We start from the raw sequence: 20636 nt of genomic DNA on the forward strand, positions 1-20636 counted from the left end.
CATTTGATTGGTATTACTATGCGAATTAGCAGTTTGGCATAGTATTTACAGTCCGTTTTTTAGGTGGGTTAGTTTGATGTTAACACATATAAACCTTTTTGTCTGTCGATGTTAGAATGTTAATGGTATCGTAGACACGGTACGGATCTGACGTAGGGACATCTTGTCTGGTATGTATCACTGATGATCTCCGCCACTTCTGAGGAAGATTCACACGTGTCCTTGTGAAGAGGAGAGCCATATCATCACTAGTTATGTTAAACAACTAACGACCGAGATGTGTTACGTGAGACACACATTCACAGAGACCAACTCGTCCAGTGACGGAATATTACCCCTCATGGATGTCAACACCAGCGGTCTTAGAACATGAAAGAGAAGTTACAAATGAATCCGTGTCACGTATCTTGCAATATATGGACGTTCTTCAGTTGTCAGGTACATATCTTGGTCTAGTGTAACGGAAGCACGTGCATGTTTCGCAACATGACATAGTTTGTATAGCTTACTGTGGAATGATTCTCGGTCATAACGACCTGAACGGGAACAGGAAAGGAAAACGAACTGTAGGGAAACCTCTTTGACATTATACTGCAGATAGGTACACTGTACATCTCAACCCACAGACAGCTGTCAGCATCTCATCAGTACAACGGTAAACTTTATGTGATTTACAACAATTAGGAAACAAGTTTCATCAATCGGAAATCGTCTCATCATCTAAACCGGAAATTCCCGGAGGAGGTTATCCAATGTGCATCGGCCTTTTACTAATGAAAATGTAGTACCTCTGGTTGTTCCTGTCTTTCTCAATGTAACGTAATTAAACCGTTGTATATCCCAATAAACTGTAAACTTGATTAACTTCCGCAGTTATTCATCTTCTTCTCTACCACAAACATTTGACTGACATCTATATCCCTTAATGGTATATTCCTTTCATGGTGGCATCATACTGTTGAGAGTATAGATAAAATTCTACAGTACATGGCGCATATGATGACTGTTCAATTCCCAAATGTTTGTTTTAAGCAGACGTTCGCCTTTGTTACTTTCAACTACAAAACAGTGATGGAAGCAGGGACTCTTTGACGTGGTACAAACAAGAACTATTTATTTTCAAATAACGTTTCCAATCTAAATAAGAAGGAATTTATAAGCTCCAAACCATCAATTAGGTCATTGGATTGACCAACATCGCCTGCTGGCCATTTTTTTGACCGAAATGGCGATCCTGGCTTGTCTAAGTATCAATGAGAAAAGCCTACCGAATGAAAATGATAACGAGAAAAGTAATCCAGTCCACAAAAACTGCTGGATTTCGGAACCCCTCGGAAGTTGTGGTTTCATAACAAACGTAGGTAAATGACGAGGGTTATGTCAGAAAATAGCTACCTCCGTTTTAGCCACGTAGCATGTACAGTATTACAGTTACAAGGTGTATCCCTATCTTTCTGTATGTGTATTAAATACTATAAAGTGAGGGGCTTCCTCAGTACATGAAGGAATGCTCATTTAAAGCAAGTAAAGTAGAAACTGGACGCTTCAATCCTACCATAACACTAAAATTAAACGGTGCCGTTTTGGGTAAAGTAAAAAAGCTTTTTTATACAACTGTCTTCATTTAAATTCTGTCCCGTCTGTCAGTTCATACTTCTGTTCACGAAGTTAGAAAGAAGCCTTATCATGGAACATGATGTTGAAAATTATCCATCAAGCAGAAGTCCGATTAAATTAATCCAGTGTCCAAAGGCTTTCTCCGTATAGGAAAGCTACTCGGGTACTTTCGTCTTTCTCATAATAACCGAACGAAATGGGGCAGCTGTAACTCCTGATACAATACTGGTAACTGGACTTTCCGGAAATTTGTCGTCATAACGAACACACGTGAAATACATGGGATTTCATAGGAAAACCATAGGTCACTTCATTTCATCCGCATAGTTCATTTCCTTTCTCATAGTGCCTTCACTATTAAATTCAATATCGGGATGATGTTTCACGATAGCTTAACTTCGTTTTACGATGATTTTACTATCGTTTTGAAAACGTATTTTTTATTTTTTATTTTACACCCTCAGTTAATAAACCAGTTTTATTTAACCAATTAGATAGGTATAGTGGTGATATTCCACTGAATTATCACGAGGAAAACGGCCGGCCGGCTGCCAGGCCATACACGTTCAAGCTTACAAATAAGATTGTAGCGGTTACTGTTTTCAAGAAGACACTTGTACCTAGTGAGTAATGCGATGACTAAGTAACAATGGGTTTAATATAAATACCGTCGTTATGTACATGTACGCATGGTAAAGTATGCCCGTGCATATTTCCTGTCATTTTATCTTCTGTTTTATTACAAAATATGTACTTTTCATGGATGAAGGCAAAGCTGACTAGTGGCAGATGCACGCTAGTAACAACACACATGTACGTTATACCTACCTGTACCGCGACTAGGAACAATGATAAAAAAACTCACATCCACGGTCGTACAAAATGTACAATTAGGTATATCGTATTTGTTGCATGTCTATAATGAAAAAAATCGCGTATACAAAGAGTGTACTACTGTATTCAACAGAAAAAACAAGACCTCACTGGTGACAAGTTTGGGTGATAACTGTCCTAGTGAGGAGCAGGAAGCAGCTTGGCCCTTTTAACTACTCATTAGTAGTAGAAACAAGACCTGCTTGGTGATTTATATCAATCATAATTAATCCAGTAATTGAAGTGCTGCACTTGGCCGGTCCCCGTTTTATCCACTGGTATAAGTCTTTTATCTATAATTTATTCATACAACACTGGTAATATGTTAAAGCGTAAAACCTTAGGTGTAGGTACTTAACTATCCAGGAAAATTGTAAATCCCTAAAATCAGACTCTACACATCTGTCCGTCTCGTTCCTGATCCGAGCGCCTAGCAAAAGAAACGTAACAAGAGGCGCACAAGTATGACTATATAAAGAAAAATACATTATTAAAAAATAGAGGTATATCACATACGGGCCTTAAATATATGTATATATAGACGGTCGCGTGCTCGTATCATAATTACGAAACGTTGAGGATGAGAGCAAAGGCACGCAAATTACATTTCCGCTTAAAAGTGTACCTGTCAGGTATTCGTCAGGGGGCGGGTCCTCAAGCATCCTGACAGTCTTAATGAGATCGTAGTGGCAGGCTTTCGTCATATTACATTTACATATGTTTCTGACGCCCAAACCTCATATATAACAAGTGTTAAACTTAAACGGGTCTTCAGTTTCTCGTTGGATCTGAAATGACAGCCCATCTGTTTGGATATAGATAGCATTGTCTTATACGTCCTACAGGTAAGTTTGCAAAGTTTATATACATCGATTGTATCGTTTACAGTTTTAGTTTTGTCATACTATATTTTTTGACATGTAATTTACATTTATTAGCAACGATCACATATACATCTTTAATAACATACCAGCAAAAGTATCACAAATGAAGAAATAATATTCTCATGTAAACACAAACAAAATTTAGGCTCTTTGTTTACGGATTAAAACATACGAGACACATGTGCAAAGGCAGGTAAAGGCAGGAAGTGCATAGGTAACAGGTAAAAAAGAATACCTGTTCTGTCTGAAGACAGGTACTGGGCAGAAAAGGCCTTAGGGCCCTTTAAGCCCGACCGACCATGACAGGTGTGAACAGTAGCCTGATGGATGGGACAGTCGCGGTCAATACTGACCCATCAGATCCCTGTTCGGACTATCACCAATCAGAATGGTGTTTATGTGGTAAGGAACGTGCACCAGTTGTGTGTTTCCTTCGTCTTGTGACACTAACGAGTGGGAGATTTGCGAACGCTATTAATTAGCCTGTTTAGTGTTTTTTTCACTGCACGTTAGCGATCTTATCATGTAAACTGGATTACTTAGCAACAGGAAAGACGTAATATAGGCAGTGTGTCTCGTGAATAATCTAGATTTTCTTTTTTATTGTAAAATCTGACTTAAGAAGAAAGGCGAGCGATATCAATTCATCACAGTTACACAGTTTCATCTATTTTAATGAAAGAAAAAATCAAAGTTTAAAGCACACCTACGGAACAGATACAAACATATATACGGGTAAATTATCAATGAGTGTGTAGCTAGGTTACGAATTTGTTCTTGCTTTTTTTTGCTTCATATAAATACGTTTAAAGCTATTCAGAAATAATTAAAAGAATTGATGCAAAAATGAAAGCATCATATAGTGTCATTTATTTACATGTATAAACGACCTATAAAGTAAAAAGTTATCGAATCAGAGAAAACTTTAAGTAGGACTTAACCTTTAGAATACCTGGACTCATAACGGTAAAACGCTCGCCTTAGGACAGGCCCTGTAGCTTTTAAATCAAAACAGAATTTCTCTAAATCTAAACGTTGAGAGGTACGTATTTTATTTGTTAAACTGTAGACGTTGATATACCTTTTTTATGAAAACTCTTCGGAAATGACTAAGCAGAGCACCAACAACCGGTTACAGGGTCATGAAACAATTACAAGCTGCCCTTAATTAGTACCGGTGAAAAATCCATGCTATCAGTTTTTGATCATTTTTTTCTTGTAACTTCATATTAAGTCCTATTTACCGTACTATTAGAAACACTAAATGGACGAGTGAAGTATTATTGGACCGTCCGAAACATCTAGAGTTTTTTTTTTATTGTAAAATCTTACTAAAGTAGAAAGGCGAGCTATATCAATTAATCAAAATTATAGTTTCAGCTACTTTAATGAGAGAAAACTCCGTATCAGTAGTGTAGTGGTAGGATGCCGGGCTCGTGACCGAAGGGTTGTGGGTTCGAGTCACGTCACGACACTGTTTTGTTTCTATGAACAAGATACTTAACTCCGCTTGTTCCAGTCTACCCAGCTGTAAATGAGTAAGTGTTTGGGCAGTGCTAGAATTTTTGAATGCTAGATGTGAGCGCCGAAATTGCAGCACCGGCTGTATGCTCCCCAGGGAGTTGAGAAAGATATTGGCTGGTTGCAAAGGCCCTATAATCACAGATAATAATTTGTGAACCGCTTTGAGACGACCTACAAACTAGGTTGTGATTAAGCGGTATATAAGAGCCTCGGATTATTATTATGAGTATAGTATATGTCCTATTACAATGTAATACATTATGTGATACTGTAATCTCATTGAAAGTGATTGGTTAATTATCCTTGTTATTATATTTTGTTTGCCAACTGCCTTGACAACGGGATGCTACACTTGACGACGATATCATATTTGATATACACGGAAACCAGTTGCTTCCTGAGTCAGGGGGGTTACACCAACGGAAAGACCATTATGTAAATATCTGGTCATGACATTGGCGTCAACAACCATATCATGCTAGAGCTACTGTGAGCAGGGAAAGTTTGGAAACGTCGATGAACGGCTCTTACCTTGCAAGCCCAAATCGGAACATACAATTATATATGTACCAAAACTTCACGTATCGCCATTAAACAAGCGTAGCAAGGTTTATAGTGAAGCGTTAGACCTTCCTAACATTAAATATATATTTATATAAGAAAACAGTTTCTTCGGGAAAGGTCAAAGTTCAATAATCAAAGTTCAAAATTAAAATAAACAATTAAAAATAGTTAGGTTCGCAATTCCGGATTGGCCATGACATCACGTGAGAGTCGATATTTTAGAATTTAAGTCACATGTAATGTTAGGACTGTAACGTCACAATCATCTGCTAACTGCAGTGCTTACATGTATCTTCTGTGGTTTTCTTAGGTTTCATTTTGTTAAAATGCTAAGAAAGAACTCAGGTTTTACATATATGATAGAACAATTAAGGATGATAGCTATATGGACTGAAAACTTGATATTCCATGCATGACTGTGCATGATTCAGTACGACATACAATAAATGGATCAATACGTGTTTGAAAACTGGGATGGTATACGTAGTACCATTACAATAAGACAGGGACAGCGAGGTGTGCCTCCGTCGTGTTCTATTTCTACTGTCTAGGAGTATATGACACAGAAATTTTGTGATAAATTATTGCTGAAATTAATTGTGTAAATAATTGCTTATTCATGAAAAACTTTAATCTTACCATCTTTTATTAAATATATATTTCGAATTGTTCATATCTAACAATTCAAGTGTGACTTAAAACAAAACACGTTTATAAGACATTTAGACAGAATTTGGCTATATCGCTTAGGGACATTTGAGATAAGACTCATGTGTGAAGTTTTTATATCCATAAGTACCTACTTGCTGTAAACTTACTTTCGTAACTCATTACTATTGTCCATAACATTATGCAACAGGATTTGTGTAATTGTCAGATTTTATTTCCAAAAATCTGAAAAAATCTGTAATTGTAATAGCCTTTATTTTGTGGACACTGACCACGGGTAATTGATCTAACAATTAGCGACACCTGTCACTTAAACAGCAGTTACCTTTATTGTACGTACATGTACTTAACTGTGATATGTTGTATTGTAAATCAGTTAGGTTCTAGACTCTGTACGGAACACATCGGGTTTATTTTGGACACTCCAGAATATCCCGCCGTCAAGTCAAAAGTTATCTCTTATTAACTTTCAAAGTTAAACTTTTATCAACTCTTACGTCATCATTTCAAGAAGACAAAACGTGCAAAAAACTCATGTTAAATACATACTGAACGAATTTCAAGTAAAAAGTTGGTTTCAGAATGAACATAACGAAAAAAATACTTCAACTTGATAAATTTGTTGTTTGTCATCATTATTACGCGTCTGTCCGTTCTTCAGTCTGAGGAGATGCTACAGTTGAGGACAGTACATAGCACATAAACGTATCTGGACAAGTGTAATATAAAATGTGAACGTTCACATCTTCACGTCATCACACCTACCGTAGAGAAAGAAAAACGTCCCGAAGAGACTTTAAAACGTTTAACCGCGTGATGTTGTCTATATTCTGTTATTTGTTTTTAACGAAAAACTGATGTTTTCGTTTTAACCATCTTGGCACACACTGATTCAGACGAAAGTATTTAAAACGTTCTATATCTCATGTAATTAGACAGCTTAGAGGTAAATTCTGCAGTTAGTACATATATTTACATATGTAGTTTTGTTAACCGGGTTATGACACACGTTTTGAATACCGTATACTGATGTCAACTCTGTAAACAAAATGCCAGAGAAAGTTTCATTAATCATGAAAAAAAGAAAGATGACATCAGAGACGTATATACTACTGGCTTTATATGTCTCTGATGACATGTATAGTTCAACGAGATCAGTTTGTGTGACCTTATCTTGATATATTTGCTCAATTTTGAAACTTCAAATTGTTTGTACAATGGTACATGTATTATATGTAGTCATCAACTCTATAGAATCGAGAAGAAATCACGTGTAGGGTGACAGTACCCAAAATGGATCACCAAACCATGATTTGTTTTCATTCATTGAACATTCATGGGGTGGTATATTTGTTTGTGTGTGTATCAAAAGGAATGATTTCAGTGAGATATTTATAGAACACTCTTATGTAACCAACTAGCGTTTACAGATTTTGCAAATGATTTTGCACGTTTTGCAAATGACAGTACCCGAAACGGAACACAGCCGGAATGTTTGCAACATTTAGCGCTACATTTCTTTGTAACATGTTAACATTTTGTGTTGATCGTTGGAAGTCGTATGAATATAAGTATGGCTTAGTCGGAATCTATTCCTACAGTCCGAAGCAAACTACATAGCCCTTGCACGTGCCATTTTTTTAACAACAATAAAAAAAAAAAAAAAAATGAGTTTGAACTACGTCTTCTGACGCTATTGGACTAAAAAAAATAAAAATGATGTATAACTATAAATTCAAGATTCAAGATTCAAGAAGCTTTATTTAACGTCGCATATACATGTAACATAATAACATTAGCACTGTAGTGCTATTCTTGCGACAAAACATATATAAAATTTAACAAGGATCACAGTACTTATGAATAACTATAAAATCAGGACAACAATTCAAATTAGATATGCTAAAATTATACAGTAGAGCATATAATATCACACTTGTATGTCACACAAGTGTTATGAAAGACAAGTTAAGACACTATATACTAGTGTAATGTACATATATGCTAATGTAGCAAAGTGTAAAAAAATTACAGGATATACACTAATATAGTGTGAATTAAAAAGAGACAATGAAGTCATAAATAGAAACAAGAGCTATAATTATGATATTGTAAAAAAGTAATGATCTTTTAAATAATGGAGCTCAAATCTAAAATAAATATCAATTATTATAAAACGTATATTACTGAAGTACATTAAATTAAATAACACAAGCAGCAGTAAAATTAAATTAAATAGTTGTTATATAAAACATGTAGGTAGATTCCAAAGGGGGACAACTCACACTATATGGTGTGTGCAGATAGCACATGAGCAGACATTTTTACTGCTACATTATTGTAATAACACATTTGTTGATATGAAATATAATGTTTTGCAAAGAGTGATCCGATTTGGGTCCTGATATCAAAATGTTAAGACAATAGCCTAAGTCTACGCCAGTTTTCCCTTGTCATTGTACTAGATATCGCAGAAAAGGGAAAGATAATTCAATATATACAGTATGACCTCCCTGTGACTATCATTATATATTGTCTGTACTAGCTGTGCGTGTAACACTAAGTTACGTAATAGTCGAGGACTCCTACGTCACCCTGGTCAGTACCAAAATGAAACAATAATTAAAGATGGAAGCTAGCAGTGTTCATACTACACAAGAACAATTACTTCGGATTTTGAATTAAACGGTAAAAATACCCGCTGTGTGAAGCCCTGCCCTGAATAGGGACTCACGCAGGTGATTACATCTCAGGTGTAACAAAGGTACAAAGGATATTTAGTCATTACAAAGGTGAATACGTACATAATTAGCAGGAATTATCAACCGGGGAACTGACCAGTCACCACAGGCCGGTAGCAGATCTTATTCAGAGGCGCTCGACGATCACAATGGTGAATACCTGTTAATGATTGACTATTTGACACTTAAGCCATCACGTAATCTTAAAACTGAAACTTAACGAGATGAACCAATCGTGTCATAAGATAAGTAAATGAGGGTACACGTGTATATAACTAGTACTCTATAGCCAGTCAGTCAGTCATTGCAATTGACCAGCCGGGAAATGACAACAGGCGCAAAACGGGCCATAAATTCTGACCGTCGTCACTCACGACACCATAGGTTTCAGCGATGCAGGTATATCCTTTTATCTAATCTTTCTTACGAATTTATTAACAAATTATTTCAATTACAGAATGGAAGTTCATGCATACCATAACCGATAATTTACATGTCGCCTAATTTAAATATATGTTTGATTTTTCAATCAAACAGTCGTACTACTCAAATCTGACAATACAGCCAAAAGTACTATTTTTATAAAACATGAATTATCCTATGATCATAAATAACATAGGTGAAGGCAATTTGGTTTAATGGAAACATACACGTATATATCCTACTGTATACGAGTATATACCCTATCATATATATGATTTATCTATCATATATATATATGTGATTTATCTATCATGTATATGGTTTATCTATCATAAACATGGTAAATCTAGCATATACATGGTTAATCTATCATATACATGGTTTATCTATCATATATATGGTTTATCTATCATAAATGGTTTATCTATCATATATATGGTTTATATATCATATACATGGTTTATCTATCATATACATGGTTTATCTATCATATATGGTTTACCTATTATATACATGGTTTATCTATCATATATATGGTTTATCTATCAAATACATGGGTTATCTATCATATACATGGTTTATCTATCATATATAGGGTTTATCTATCATATATGGTTTATCTATCAAATAAATGGTTTATCTATCAAATTAATGGTTTATCTATCATATATGGTTTATCTATCATATACATGGTTTATCTATCATAAACATGGTTTATCTATCATATATGGTTTATCTTTCATGTATGGTTTATCTATCATATATGGTTTATCTATCATATACATGGTTTATCTATCATATATGGTTTATCTATCATATATGGTTTATCTATCATATACATGGTTTATCTATCATATATGGTTTATCTATCATATACACGGTTTATCTATCATATACACGGTTTATCCATCATATACACGGTTTATCCATCATATACATGGTTTATCTATCATATGTAATCTTTATTCAGCAATAGACACAAATGTCTTTGTGCCATAAATGCATTGCATATACAAAGATATATGTAGTGGTACAATGCAATTAATTACATAAATATATTATAAAGTAAAACAGTGACTTTCCATACTTAAATGCAGGTTTCACGACATCAGGGCGGACGTTACTCCTGATTAAATAAGTTAATGTTCCGTATCTCATTCGCTTTATACATGGTTTATCTATCATATATGGTTTGTCTATCATATATGGTTTATCTATCAAATTATATGGTTTATCTATCATATACATGGTTTATCTATCATATACATGGTTTATCTATCATATATGGTTTATCTTTCATGTATGGTTTATCTTTCATGTATGGTTTATCTATCATATATGGTTTATCTATCATATACATGGTTTATCTATCATATATGGTTTATCTATCATATGTAATCTTTATTCAGCAATAGACACAAATGTCTTTGTGCCATAAATGCATTGCATATACAAGGATATATGTAGTGGTACAATGCAATAAATTACATAAATATATTATAAAGTAAAACAGTGACTTTCCATACTTAAATGCAGGTTTCACGACATCAGGGCGGACGTTACTCCTGATTAAATAAGTTAATGTTCCGTATCTCATTCGCTTTATACATGGGTTATCTATCATATATGGTTTATCTATCATATATGGTTTATCTATCATATTATATGGTTTATCTATCATATACATAGGTAGCGGGTATTGTCCACAGTTGCAGAGATCTATCAGTTAACTATGTATGTCGTGTTTAAGCACATTTTGAATACTTTCTAGCAGCCAAATTAGAAATTAACAGCAAAATAACATGAAATTAATAATAAAGACAAGGGGTTAAGTACTGTTCATTGTAAATGCTGTTGATTATATCTTTATCGTTTCTTACATTTTTATTAAATTATACGTAAAACTAAAGATACGAAAGGTACTGCGTATGCATTCATGAACATTTATCGCTTCAAGTTTAACCGCAGTTTTTCCGACAGATTTCTGCACGGTAACTTCATTAATTGATTATAAACTGTCCCTAATACACCCGGTGTAGGTTCACTAGACCTGAACCACTAGAGCTATCTGCGCGGTAAAATAATCATGCATTAATGAATGTATGTGAGAGACGTTCTCCAGATAAACACCCAAACGTGAGGTGTGAAAACGTACCTGTCATTACAGGCAGTCACCAGATCTCTGAAGTATTCAAAAGAACAATAGAGAATTCTTGTTAAAGATTGACATCCCGATACTTACGCCTTTACGTAATGTTAAAACATAATGAGATGAAAACATGTCAAGGCCATGCGCCCAATGATACAGAACACTCCGAGCCGGTCGGAAAAAATATCACCAGTGCAAACAGTTGACCAATCGTGAAATGAGGACATATTAAAACGGATATTTTTGCAAACGGAACGTTGCAATCGACATCAGAGTCTTCAACGCAGGTATTTGATAAATTAATATTCGCTTTTTTATACTTATTTTCAATATCCCGTTTATTCTGATACCGAAATGGAACCGACGATGCCTATCGTAATTCAAATAAAACATTCACAATTCTTGCTTCTTAAAAATATGCGCGATGTTTTAATTAAAAATAAAAAGGTACCTAAATTTGATAAAATATCTTGTTCTAGAATACATGTACATGTATCAAATTTCTATCCAAGAAACAAGAACACCTGTTGATAAATATTATACAGTTACTTTACAAACTATTTACCATCAGTTTTACTATAAGTTATAAAACAAAACATTTTAAGAAAGTAGTTTTGATAGGTGTATTGTATACACAGCACTACTACAGCTTAGAATTGTTGTGTACACAGCATTGTTCCAGCTAAGAATTGTTGTGTACACAGCCTTGTTCCAGCTTAGACTTTCTGTATACACAGCACTGTTCCAGCTAAGAATGGTTGTATACACAGCACTGTTACAGCTAAGAATTGTTGTATACACAGCACTGTTAAAGCTTAGACTTTCTGTATACACAGCACTGTTCCAGCTAAGAATTGTTGTGTACACAGCACTGTTACAGCTAAGAATTGTCGTGAATACAGCACTGTTACAGCTAAGAATTGTTGTGTACACAGCACTGTTACAGCTTAGACTTTCTGTATACACAGCACTGTTCCAGCTAAGAATGGTTGTATACACAGCACTGTTCCAGCTAAGAATTGATGTATACACAGCACTGTTTCAGCTAAGAATTGTTGTATACACAGCACTACTACAGCTAAGAATTGTTGTGTATAACTGACTGTAACAGCTAAGACTGTTTACGCATCACTATTACAGCTTGGAATTATTGTGTACACAGCACTGTTACAGCTAATCCTTTCTGTGTACATACATGTTACGCTGTTAAGTTTCTTATAAGAAAAACTTCATGTGTTATAAATAAACAGTCTCACGTACATATCTTATCGGTTAGGTGGTTGTACATTGTAGAATTACTATACCATGTCTCATTAAATCTATACATCCGTGCTTAGTAACCAATAACTATTGTAGTGTTATTTCAGTATCGGGATCTCCAATAAAAGCCACACCTTAGCTATTATGGATATATCAGGTTGTCATATACGCTTAAATAGACATACAAGCTCTCATGTGACTAAGATTTTACATGTACATGGTAATTATAAGCTCCTATATAACTTAGACGTAACGTAGATTATAAGCTCACACATGACCTAGAGAATGTTTAAAAGCTCTGCTATAACTTATGGATTTATAAACTCTCATAGCTAGGATGTTACGTATATGATGTGGTGTTGATCTGCTGGCCTGAGGCTTTTCTATTAGTCGGACATCACCCATGTATCTTGTACATGCTCTTGACGTGGCATTGTTCTTGTTTACTACTTGATACATAATGAGTCTCTCGTCCCCGTATTATCTTGTTATAGGATATAGCCAATATTGTAACATATCCTATGTAAACATGTTCCAATTCAATCACACTGTTTTTCAATCGTACACGTGTGTTGTAACATATATGTGTGCAGATACAACGCAACCTTGAATTGTTATGTTAGCACCAGTTTACCTGTGCCGCTGCATTCTTCGGAAGTGAGTTGTCGTTCACAGTCCTTGAACATCACAAACTGTTGTGATGGTTCACCGTACAGCTTTAGAATCAAATCAGATATGTGACTGGTGCACACCACAACGTGTTGTTACAAATGCACGCATTTCCAAGAACGCGTGATAAGTTGTGTAGGTATATCCTACTCAATATAGAGTTTCTTTTGTAAGACTTGAAGGTGTTGTACGACACCATCCGGATTGGTTACTGTCACCATTTTGTATACCAGTGACATCGTTAGAACTGTTATCATGATCGCAGATACGGAGGTAACAAGCGATGACTTTTTCAGCCAGAAACGGAATGTTTCAAGCTTTGACCATCTTAAAATCTAAACACTTTATCTTTATCGTCGTGTCATTAAAAAATAAGTACGGATATGGCTAATTATTTGTGTCTGTTCTTCAGGTTTAAAACGATATCTTGTGATATCTGTTCTGGGTGTGAAAATGTACAACAGTGTTCTGGGTGTAAAAATGTACAACAGTGTTCAGAGTGTAAAAATGTACAACAGTGTTCTGAGTTTAAAATTGTACAACAGTGGTCTGGGTGTAAAAATGTACAACAGTGTTCTGGGTGTAAAAATGTACAGCAGTGGTCTGGGTGTAAAAGTGTACAACAGTGGTCTGGGTGTAAAAATGTACAGCAGTGGTCTGGGTGTAAAAATGTACAACAGTGTTCTGGGTGTAAAAACGTACAACAGTGGTCTGGTTGTAAAAATCTACAACAGTGGTCTGGGTGTAAAAAATCCAAAATTACATTTTTTTAATTTCGTATAACAATCCAAGCACTTAGTTAAAAACAATTTGGCGATAAAAACATTGATAACGTCATGTAATCATGAGCTACTAAAAGAACATTATCCCTAATAAAGTATAGAAATTTCACAAACAATTGGATATAACTCGAATACTGATTTGAGTATAATTTTCATAATCACTTAATATTCTATCTTCCAAACTTTTAATAGGTGAAATATAAATGAAGTTAAAAAGTAACTAGACTTCCCACGTTCCAATGATAACAGAAATATCCATTGATGTCAACATGTATGTAGATTTCTGAAGCTGTAGGAAACAAATATATAGATGCGCGCCATACATCTTTTACGATGCATTATTTTCCTATTCTATTATATGTTACATGTAATTAAACTTTTGTTTTGTTTTTTTATTGTTCTATTTTCGAGAAAAAAATTGCACACAACTGAACTATTCAGCCCGTATATAATTGATACAACTTATTTGTCGATGAAACTGAGCAGTTTTTGATGTCATTCCCATATACACGGTGTTAACTTTTGCTGTAAAAAATGGTTTTAGCCGACTTCATGACTTATCATAGCGATTTATGTAAATATTACCAACGGCAGCTGGTCAAAGTTTTAAGTTGTGTACAGAATTTCGTAGCAACAGAATCGGAAAAGGGAGACAAAGAAAACGTATTGAAAGAATTGAAAATTAACATAAAATCAATGGTAAACATCGCAACGGCACGTCACCTTTTGGTTCAATGCGGATCTAAAGATGAACTGCGTGTAACAAAGTTGACAAATCTGCCTAGAACCGCACACGGCCCTGTAACTTGACACTCAATGCATAAAACGTCAGCTATGGGCGACCTTCCTATATCGTCACAAAACAGAACTACCAAATTATATGTATACGCTGCACTGTCAGACGAGGCGCAAACTTCCCGGTCTAAACGTCACATCCATCAAACGATGACGTCTCACTTGATTAATGAGTGTTTTATTGCATCTTTACAGGTTCCCCATTCAAAAGCACATGAGCAGTATGCAGCGGTCAGTATCGGTGGTAGAAGGCATGCCGATGGAACCTGCAATGAACGGAAAGAAAAATAGGCGCTCTTCGTGCCCACCCGTCTCTGGGCAGGAGAGCACTATATTCGTCAAGCGACCCCCCTATACCCAAGTGGCCTTTGACGAACTCAACCTTCGCGGGGACGAACAGGACAGCATGTCATTGGGGCAGAAAATCAGAAGCAAATGTGACTGTTCTGCGAAATGCGTGTTCAAACAACTCAGTACGCTTCTACCAATTATCAAGGTTATTCGTTACTACAACTTCAAGGAAAACCTGCTGATTGACATTTTGTCCGGAGTTACAATCGGTATCCTCCACATCCCCCAGGCTCTTGCTTTTGGTTTGCTTACATCTGTGAAAGTTGAAAATGGCCTCTACACTTCTGTTTGGCCTGTGATCCTATATGTGTTTTTCGGAACGTCTGCTCATGTTTCCATGGGAACGAGCGCCGTGATATGTATTGTAACTGCGAGTGTTGTAGACCGACAAGCGGAAGTCTTCAAGGACATGAACATGCATCTGATGACAGGCGGGAATGGAACATCTAATTCAACGTTCGAAGCATGGGAAGACATTCCGGAATTTATGGATTATAAGGAAAACGTCGCCATTAACATTGCGATGTCGGCTGGTCTTATCATGATTATAATGGGCTGTTTCCGGCTCGGGTTTGTCACCGCCTACTTGTCCGAATCTTTCTTTAGTGCCTTTACCTCCGGTGCTGCTGTTCACATTGCAACAAGTCAAATCCCCGCACTCCTTGGAATCAATACCCCCCGTTTTGGCGGCGTGTTTAAAATTATCTATACATATGAAGCTATTTTTGGGAAGGTACATGAAATGCAACCTGCAACGCCGATAATAGGAGTGATAAGTATTGTAATATTGTTTCTGGTTAAAGAGTGTATAAACGAACGGTTTAAGCACAAACTTTTCATTCCAATCCCAGTGGAACTTCTGGTGGTCATTTTGGCAACAGTGCTATCTTTCGCTATTGGATTCGACGAGGAAGCTGTGCCGAACAAGGACAAAGTTTTCCACGTAGCGGTAGTCGGTCAGCTGACCTCCACAATTCCTCCGCCGGTACTTCCCGATCTGACAGGGATACAAGATTACATAGTGGACAGTTTTGTGATCGCCATTTTGATTTTTGCAAACACCATTGCCATGGCAAAGATCTGCGCCAAGAAACATAATTATGAGGTCGACGACAGCCAGGAACTGATAGCATACGGTATGTGTAACTTCCTGAGCGGATTCATGTTGTGTTTTCCGTCTGCTGTTGCCCCTCCCAGATCAATGGTGGCTTCCTCCATGAACACCAAGACAACCGTTACCGGAATATTCGTCACAATACTCATGTTGCTTGTCATCCTGGTGATTAGTGCTTTGTTCAAGCCTCTTCCCAAGGCTGCGCTGGCCGCTATTATCGTAGTCGCACTGAAAGGACTGTTCGTTCAGATGATGGACTGTAGAAAGTTCTGGAGAGTCAATAAATTCGACTTTATCATCTGGTTTTTCACCATTTTTAGTGTCGTATTCCTTGATATCGATCTTGGTCTAGGTATTGGGGTTATTGTATCCCTTTTCACTGTCGTATTTCAGACCCAATTCTCGCGAGGTTACCGACTAGCCGTGACTCCAAACGACGGTATTATGGTGGAGAACAACAGGTACAAAAACACGCGCGAAATTCCAGGAGTCAAGATCTTCCGTTTTCAATCTAATCTTTATTTTGCCAACGCCGAAATATTCCGGAACACCCTATACAATGGAACGATCAACCCCAGGAAACTTCTCAAAATGCTACAGAAGCAGAAAAAGTACGACGATAAATTCGGAGGTGGAGAAATGAAGAACGGCGAACCAACAAACACATATGTAGGCTCTTCCATGAAACCAACCGATGGAAATATGAAAAGTGAGTTATCATCAACCCGTTTTGACCAAAACGGAAAAGACATGAGATACGGAAAAGAAAGTGTAATTTCAAGCATATCCAACACAAGTGCGGACAATCCGGCATTCGGTCTTTCCGAGGAAAACCTTGTTCCTGTCGGAAATGGAAACGGGAAAGTGAATGGCCAAAACGGAACACCATCGCATAACTTCCTGTCGATTGATAGCTACCCACTGCGAAGCCGGCGAATCAGTGTAGCGTCCAGCATTAGCATGATTACAGAACTGGAGATTGACCCTGTTGACGGGAACGAGGCTGTAAGCGTCGAGTGGCTGGAACACGCGAGGAAAATTCACCACATTATCGTCGATTGCTCCACAATGAACTATTTGGACATTTCCGGTGCAAGTGTACTCAGTCATATATACGCAGAATACCAACACGTCAATATCAACGTATTCCTTGCCGGATGTTCGGCAGACATTCGGAACACTATGGATCATGCTGGTGTGTTTGATAAAATCCCCAAGGGTAACTTTTTTATTGATCTTGAGGACGCTATTGCTGTCGCTAAAAATATGGCAGTCCAGACAGTACCAATTAATCTGGAAGACTTTTCTGATGACGAGGCTGCGGAAGACTCGTATATTACCCGGATGTGATGCTCGTATCTTGGATAGTTTGAGCTGTTAGTTTTGAGAAAATATCCTTTATCTTTCTATGTACATATATATATCTTTACGTATATCATTAACTCAGTTCATATCTAGACAAACATGTATCATTATGTCAGTTCATTCTCATATTTACATATTTACATATAGCTGTTCCCATTGATTTTTCATATTTGTTATATACTTTTTTTTGTAGGATTTAGTATAGTCTTATGTACTGTGTTTATTCAAGGATAATCACCAAAGAGAGGGGACAGAAACCTAGCCCCCTCAGTGCTTCATACTTTCTATGATTTACATTCCTTAAACATTGAATACTCTTGTTGCAGTTAAACTAAAAAACAACAACGATTGCACGGCAAAGTTTAAATGTTCATGTTCCATAACCGACATGCATTTATACCGTTATGAAAATAATTGCATATGCTTGTTACAGTTAAATTTGAAAAAATAAAGTTTTGATAAGGATTGCACGGCAAAGTTTAAATGTTCATGTTCCATTACCGACTTGCATTTATACCGGTATGAACATAAACCTTTTTAAATTTGATTTGTTGATTGGAAGGGCTAAAAATCCATATTCCTGTTATTCCTAGTATAGACAGTGCAAACATACCGCTCAATCCATTTATTAACATTATAAAAATACAGTTATTGACAATCTGAATATCAAAAACATTCTGTTTTAAGTAATGTTTGCGGTATCTTTTTGGTTGTGTTTATAAAAGGGCTTGCAACAGGAATGTAAATGTATTGTAACGGACACAAATTGTTCTGTCATGGTGGTAACTCCAAGTGTGACTTTAAACGGACTTACCTGGTTGAATCTCGTGTTTCTGAAATCAATAACCTCGTTTTGACTACCGGTGATAGATTCCTCTACTGGAAGATTTCTTATCACAGCTGATTTAATTCGGTTCCAAAGTAGAGTGAGGATTTATCATTGGTATTCGATACAATGTGTGTAAGTACAGCTCACAGATAAAGCCTCCCGATAGTTAATATGATCGCGAGTCAGTATAATAAACATCAATCTAAGGCACGTATTTGTTTTGTGTTTTGCTACTTTACATTTAAGCATTGAGGACGACATTTTTTATGAAACTAAGTTTAGTTTTTTATATATTCGAGTGAAAATTGAACAAAAATCGTCCTGAATGCTTTTAAGTTATTACCATTTAACGGTTTGAAAGTTGACCATGACAAGAAAACCACCAAATTATTATTTCAACTGCCTTTAATTATAACAACACTTAGTATCCCGGAAAGGAGCGGGGCGTTGTGTGTTGCTTTTCAGTTATCTCTGCGTATGCTAGTTTCACGTGTCCCAGGCGAAAACAACACACTATGGCCTTTTCTTGCAGTATTCATTGTGTCCTTGAGAGGTTTTAACAAATTTTCTGAGATTATTCAACCTTTGGCTACACTTCAGTTCTGACCCGAATTCTATATCATTACATTTTATTTCCGTATTCCTAAGTTTCATAATCTTAATCATTCTTAATCTTAATTTTACACTGAGATATTACAGACGAGACAGTGAGACATTACAGACGAGACAGTGAGATATTACAGACGAGACGGTGAGATATTACAAACGAGACGGTGAGACATTACAGACGAGACAGTGAGATATTACAGACGAGACAGTGAGACATTACAGACGAGACAGTGAGACATTACAGACGAGACAGTGAGACATTGCAGACGAGACAGTGAGATATTACAGACGAGACAGTGAGATATTACAGACGAGACGGTGAGATATTACAGATGAGACAGTGAGATATTACAGACGAGACACTGAGATATTACAGACGAGACACTGAGATACTACAGACGAGACACTGAGATATTACCGACGAGACACTGAGATATTACAGACGAGACACTGAGATATTACAGACGAGACAAAGAGACATTACAGACGAGACAGTGAGATATTACAGACGAGACAGTGAGATATTACATACAAGACAATGAGACATTACAGACGAGACAGTGAGACATTACAGACGAGACAGTGAGATATTACAGACGAGACACTGAGATATTACAGACGAGACAAAGAGACATTACAGACGAGACAGTGAGACATTACAGAAGAGACAGTGAGATATTACAGACGAGACAGTGAGATATTACAGACGAGACACTAAATCATTACAGACGATACTCTGAGATATTTCAAACGAGACTGAACTATTACAAAGTTAGACATTACAGACGATGCACAGAGACACCGAGACGTTACAAACGAGACAGTGAGATATTACAGACGAGACAGTGACACATTACAGACGTGACACCGAGATATTACAGACGAGACACTAAATCATTACAGACGATACCCTGAGATATTTCAAACGAGACTGAAATATTACAAACGATACAGTGACACATCACAGACGATACAGTGAGACATTGCAGACGAGACACCGAGATATTACAGACGAGACACTGAGATATTACAGAGGAGACACTGAGATATTAAAGACGAGACACTGAGATATTACAGATGAGACAGTGAGACATTACAGACGAGACAGTGAGACATTACAGACGAGACAATGACACATTACAGACAAGACACCGAGGCATAACAGACAAGACAATGACACATTACAGACGAGACACTGAGATATTCCAGACTTGACACTGAGACATTACAGAGGAGATTCTGATATATTACAGACGAGACTCTGATATATTACAGACGAGACAGTGAGACATTACAGACAAGACACCGAGGCATAACAGACGAGACAATGACACATTACAGACAAGACACCGAGGCATAACAGACAAGACAATGACACATTACAGACGAGACACTGAGATATTCCAGACTTGACACTG

The 20636-nt window shown here is 36.5% G+C and overlaps 1 protein-coding gene across 2 annotated transcripts; it reads left to right on the plus strand.

Annotated features, from left to right (window-relative positions):
* Nucleotides 1-3229: 3229 nt before the first annotated feature.
* LOC110440809 (pendrin-like) lies at nt 3230-18819 on the plus strand. 2 transcript variants are annotated; one of them, XM_021483947.1, is made up of 2 exons: nt 3230-3335; nt 15146-18819. In XM_021483947.1, exon 2 carries the CDS (start codon nt 15165-15167, stop codon nt 17763-17765), a length of 2601 nt encoding a protein of 866 aa, XP_021339622.1. In that variant the 5' UTR covers nt 3230-3335; nt 15146-15164; the 3' UTR covers nt 17766-18819. The 2 variants fall into 2 exon arrangements, with proteins under 2 accessions (XP_021339622.1, XP_021339617.1); XM_021483942.1 differs by lacking the exon at nt 3230-3335 and adding an exon at nt 9091-9271.
* Nucleotides 18820-20636: the final 1817 nt, after the last annotated feature.

This window comes from Mizuhopecten yessoensis, unplaced genomic scaffold (assembly GCF_002113885.1).
Source record: "Mizuhopecten yessoensis strain PY_sf001 unplaced genomic scaffold, ASM211388v2 scaffold1779, whole genome shotgun sequence".
Taxonomy (NCBI): Eukaryota; Metazoa; Mollusca; class Bivalvia; order Pectinida; family Pectinidae; genus Mizuhopecten; species Mizuhopecten yessoensis.